At 72.3% G+C, this 5,342-nt stretch overlaps 2 protein-coding genes across 2 annotated transcripts; one reads left to right on the top strand and one right to left on the bottom strand.

Annotated features, from left to right (window-relative positions):
- The first annotated feature begins 50 nt into the window (after positions 1–50).
- Positions 51–3,094, top strand: LOC121364116 (intercellular adhesion molecule 1-like). Its single transcript, XM_041487110.1, has 5 exons — positions 51–684; positions 1,409–2,134; positions 2,212–2,490; positions 2,562–2,823; positions 2,884–3,094. The coding sequence occupies exons 1-5, from the start codon at positions 51–53 to the stop codon at positions 3,092–3,094; spliced, it is 2,112 nt and encodes a 703-aa protein (XP_041343044.1).
- Positions 3,095–3,804: 710 nt separating this feature from the next.
- On the bottom strand, positions 3,805–5,001 carry LOC121364117 (ferredoxin-2, mitochondrial-like). The gene is made up of 3 exons (XM_041487112.1): positions 4,844–5,001; positions 4,514–4,746; positions 3,805–3,821 (listed from the first exon to the last, which is right to left on the bottom strand). The coding sequence occupies exons 1-3, from the start codon at positions 4,957–4,959 to the stop codon at positions 3,805–3,807; spliced, it is 366 nt and encodes a 121-aa protein (XP_041343046.1). The 5' UTR covers positions 4,960–5,001.
- Between the last annotated feature and the right edge of the window lie 341 nt (positions 5,002–5,342).

The following is a 5,342-nucleotide window of genomic DNA, read 5'->3' on the forward strand; positions in this document are numbered from 1 at the left end:
GGGGGGGGAGGCTCGAGGGTTTTTTTGGGGGGGCGGGGGGACCCTCCAGAATGGGGAGGGGGCGTCTCTGGGGATCCCAAAAAACAGCGACCATTAACAGGGGGGGGAGCCCAAAATCAGCAGCGACTCTTATTTTATTTGGGGGGGGGCACACGACCCTGGGGACCACCAGGATTGGGAAGGAGGGACCCCCAAAGACCCCCCCCAAAACACCAGAGGCCCTTTGGTGTTGGGAGGGGCACACGGGGACCCCCAGGAAAATCAGAGTGACCTTTAGGACTGGGGGGGCTGGGGACACACGGGGACACCCCAGGACCTCGGCAGTGGGGGGGGGGGTCTCCGTCCAGGTTACCGGGGCCCCCCCAGCCGGAACTGGGGGGACTGCCCGTGGTGGGGGTCTCGCAGGGGTCGCCCGGGGCACCTTCACGGTGGTGGCCTGGCCGCGGGTGGCCGTGGTGGCCTTCGGGGGCTCGGTGACCGTCAACTGCAGCCGCAGCGCCTGCCCGGGGGACAACGCCACGCTGGGGCTCGAGACCCCCCTGGCCGCGACCCCCGGGGCCGGGGGGCTCCGCTGGCAAAGCTTCCGGCTCCAGAACGTGTCCCGCTGGAACCCCGGGCCCGTCACCTGCTCCGGCCGCTGCGGCGACACCGAGGCCAACGCCAGCGCCGGCGTGCTCGTGTACCGTGAGTGCCGGGGACGGCGGGGGGACACCGAGGGTGACGCCGTGGGGACACTGAGGGGACACCGAGGGTGATGCCGTGGGGACAATGAGGGGACACTGAGGGCGAATGCCGTGGGGACACCGAGGGGACACCGAGGGTGATGCCGTGCGGACACCGAGGGGACACCGAGGGTGATGCCGTGGGGACAATGAGGGGACACCAAAGGTGACGCCGTGGGGACACCGAGGGTGACACCGTGGTGGCACTGAGGGGACACCAAGGGTAACGCCGTGGGGACACTGAGGGGACACTGAGGGTGACGCCGTGGGGACACCGAGGGTGATGCCGTGGGGACACCGAGGGGACACCAAGGGTGATGCCGTGGGGACAATGAGGGGACACTGAGGGCGAATGCCGTGGGGACACCGAGGGTGACACCGTGGTGGCACTGAGGGGACACCAAGGGTAACGCCGTGGGGACACTGAGGGGACATTGAGGGTGACGCCGTGGGGACACCGAGGGTGATGCCGTGGGGACACTGAGGGGACACTGTGCGGACACCGAGGGTGATGCCGTGGGGACAATGAGGGGACACTGAGGGGACACCGAGGGTGATGCCGTGGTGGCACTGTGGGGACACCGAGGGTGATGCCGTGGGGACACCGAGGGGACACCGAGGGTGACGCCGTGGGGACACTGAGGGGACACCACGGGGACACCGCGGTGGCACGGCCTCGTCCCCAGAGCTGCCGGAGCGGGTGGAGCTGGAGCCGGTGCCGCCGGTGGCGGTGGGGGACAGCCGGAACCTGACGTGCCACGTGCTGGAGGTGGCACCGCTGCGGAACCTGACGGTGACCCTGCGGCGCGGCGCCGAGACGCTGCGCACCGAGAGCTTCGGCGACGCCGAGGGCAGCGCCAGCGTGGCCGTGAGCCACCTGCTGACCGCCACCCGCGGCGACCACGGCCAGGACGTCACCTGCCACGCCGAGCTGTCCCTGCGGCCGCACGGGCCCCTGTTCGCCCGCGCCGCTGTCCCCGTCACGCTCTCGGTGTTCGGTGAGCGGCGGCGTTGTGTCCTTCTCCCAGTCCGCGGTGACCTCGCTGTCGCCCTCCCGGTCACCGGGGCTCTGTCCCTGCTCTGGGGCCGCGTCCCAGTCCCGGTGAGCCCGTGTACCCGCGGTGTCCCCGCAGCTCTCCCGGAGCCCCCGCAGCTCCAGGCTCCCGCCATCCTCGAGGCCGGCACCGCGGCCGCCGCCAGCTGCCGCATCGCCGGCGCCTTCCCGGCCGGGGACATCCGTGTCACCGCCGCGCTGGGCCGCGAGCCGCTGAACGTCAGCGTGGCGGTGGCCGGGGACACGGTGACGGCCAGCACGGAGCTGTCCCCGCGCAGCCCGGGCCCGCGGGAGCTGAGCTGCACGGCCGCGGTGGCCACGGCGGCGCGGACGGCGCGGAGGCAGCTCCACGTTTACCGTAAGGCGCCGGGGGGCGGCGGGGGCACCCCGGCACCCCCGGATCCCCTCGGATCCATCCGCGGCACCTTCCCGCAGGATTCCCCGCGCCCGCCCTGGAGCTGAGCCCGGCCCCGGCCGCGGCGGGCAGCGAGGTGACGGTGACGTGCCACGCCGGGGCCACCGAGCCGCCCGCGGCGCGGCTGCAGCTCCGCGATGCGGACGGCGGGGTCCTGGCCGAGGGCCCGCAGCCCCGGCTGCAGCTCCGGCTGCTGGCCCGGCGCGACGACGACGGCCGAGAATTCCGGTGCCGGGCCAGCCTGGCGGTGGGCGACAGCGTGGTGACAAAGGACGCGGAGGCGCGGCTCGAGGTGCTCTGTGAGTGTCGCACCGGCGCGGCCCCGCCCGCCCCTCCCGGCATTCCCCAAATCTCTTTTTTTTCCGCCCAGATCTTCCCGAAATCCCGGCCAGCGGCTGCCCCGGCAACCGCACGTGGGTGCGGGGCGCTCGGGAAGCGCTGTCCTGCCGCGCCACCGGCAACCCCGCGCCCACCGTGGTGTGCGGCCGCGACGGCGTCGCCGTGGCCACCGGCGAGCCCGAGCCGGTGACCCGCGCCCGCGCCGGGACCTACCTGTGCAACGCCACCAACGCGCTGGGGACGCGCAGCCGCCGGGTCACCGTCCGCGTGGAGTGTGAGTGGCACCGGGGAGCGTGAGTGGCCCCGGGGGTCATCGGCCCCGGTGTCACCGGCGCCTCCCGCCCCGCAGAGAGCTGGCTGGTGGCGCTGGCGGCGCTGGGAGCGCTGGGCGCCGTCACCGCGCTGGGGCTGGCGGCGGCCGGCGGGTTTTACCTGAAGAGCACGGCGTGCAAGAAGGGCGAGTACAACGTGCGCGACGCCGAGGGCTCCTCCGAGGCCGCCTGCCTGCACCGGCACCGCGAGGCCCGCGGAGAGGCGTTCGGCATCCAGCTGAGCCCGCCGTGACCGGCACCGGCAGCGGCACGGCCGGCCGGAACCCCGGGGCCGGCCCCGAGGGATTTTTTGGGGTTTTTTTTTTTTTTTTTGGGAGGATGCCAGGGATTCCTCCGGAGGTGCCCGATGGCACCGGCACGACAACGGGGAGGGTTTGGCAGCCGGATCGCCCAGCCGGGACCGGGACCGGGACCGGGACCATCCCCGCGGGGTTTGGGGACCCCCAGAGACCCCCCCGCCCCACCACAGGGGATTGGGGGGGATTTTGGGGGGTAAAACATCCAGGACTGAGGGTTCCCCCAAAGCCGCCTGCTGGCACTGCCCTGGCCGGGTGGGGAGGGGGTTTGGGGGTCCCCACTGACCCCCCCGCCCCGGTGCCTCGGGGATTTGGGGGCGATTTGAGGGATTTGGGCTGGGCCGGGGGCTCTGGGGGAGCCACAGCCAATAAACGACCCCGAGCCCACCGGGGGTCTCTGCCCGCTGTCCTGGACCCCCCGAGACCCCCAGCCTGGCCGAGCCCCAAGCCCCCTCCTCGTCCCGACACCAAAGCCCCCCAAAGCAGCACCCAAAGGAGCCCAATTAGTAATTAATTAATTAATTAATGAGCCAACGCTCGTTATCCCGAATCCAGAACAAAGGGAATTCTTTTTTGGGGAGGGGGTCACTCTGTCAGCCCCTGGGACTGGACCCCCCACCCCCTTGGGGGCAGTTTGGGGACATCCCTAAAAGTGAGGGTGGCCTTGGATGGGGGGGGGAATTTATTTTTGAGGGGGGGTCCCCACTCCCTGGAGGGTCTGGCCGTGAGCACCGGGAACGCCCGGGAGCACCGGGAACGGCCCGGGAGCACCGGGAACGCCCCACGGGACCGCCCCGGGAGCACCGGGACCGCGCCGTGAGCACCGGGACCGCCCCGGGAGCACCGGGACCGCGCCGTGAGCGCCGGGAACGCCCCACGGGACCGCCCCGGGAACACCGGGACCGCTCCGGGAGCACCGGGACCGCCCTGGGAACACTGGAACCGCCCCGGGACTGCCCCAGGAACACCGGGAACGCCCCACGGGACCGCCCTGGGAGCACCGGGAACACCGGGACAGCCCCATGGGAACGGCCCAGGAACACCGAGACCCCCTCAGCAGCCCCGGTCCCGTTCCCAGCCCCGGTCCCGTTCCCGGTCCCGCTCCCGGTCCCGGTCCCAGCCCCGTTCCTGGTCCCAGCCCCGTTCCCGTTCCCAGCCCCGGTCCCGTTCCCAATCCCCGTCCCGTTCCCAGCCCCGGTCCCGTTCCCGGTCCCGGTCCCAGCCCCGTTCCCGTTCCCAGCCCCGTTCCTGGTCCCGGTCCCAGCCTCGGTCCCGCTCCCGGTCCCAGCCCCAGCCCCGGTCCCGGTCCCAGCCCCGTTCCCGTTCCCAGCCCCGTTCCTGGTCCCGGTCCCAGCCTCGGTCCCGCTCCCGGTCCCAGCCCCGTTCCCGTTCCCGGTCCCGGTCCCAGCCCCGTTCCCGGTCCCAGCCTCGGTCCCGTTCCCGGTCCCGCTCCCGGTCCCGGTCCCAGCCCCGGTCCCGACCCTCCAGCTCCAGCCCGTGCCGCTGCGCCAGGTGCAGCACGTTGTCACCGACTCTGCCGCGCACCGGCACCTGCCGCCCGTCCCGGTCCACGAAGACGACGTTAACCCTGGGGAAAGGGGGGGGGACACACGACACCGGGCTCAGCGCCGGGGCTCGCTGCCGTTCCGGCGCCGCCGCCCCGGGAGGGCGCTCCCGGTACCCACACGGCGGCCTCGGGCTCCTCGGCCGCGGCCCCGGCGCCGCTGAGGCTGCGGGAGACGCCCCGGAGCAGCCGCCGCGTCACGGAGCCGCCGCTCGCCGCCGCCATGGGCGCCGCCATGTTGGGCGCCACGTGACCGCCCCGCGTGACCCGCGCGGGGGCGGGGCCAGCCGCCGGCAGTGGGCGGGGCCAGCGCCCGGCCCTGAAGCGAATTTGGGGGAAAATTCGGGGATTTTGGGGGTCCTGGGGGAGTTTGGGGGGTCTGGAAGGAGCAGGGCGCCTCGCTGATGGGGGACGGGGTGAGGGTGGTGCTTTGGGGGGGCTCTGGGTGATTTTTTTGGGGGGTTTGGGGACACGTGACACCCCAAATTGGGGAGGGGGCGCGAGGGGCTCCCCCAAAATGAGAAATAACGAAACGACACCGAAATAACCCAAAAAAAAAAAAGGGAGGGGGGGGCAGAGAAAAAAATAGAACTTTTTTTGGGGGGGGGGGGGGGGGGGGG

This window comes from Pyrgilauda ruficollis, unplaced genomic scaffold (assembly GCF_017590135.1).
Source record: "Pyrgilauda ruficollis isolate IOZ18807 unplaced genomic scaffold, ASM1759013v1 scaffold797, whole genome shotgun sequence".
NCBI classification, from domain to species: Eukaryota; Metazoa; Chordata; class Aves; order Passeriformes; family Passeridae; genus Pyrgilauda; species Pyrgilauda ruficollis.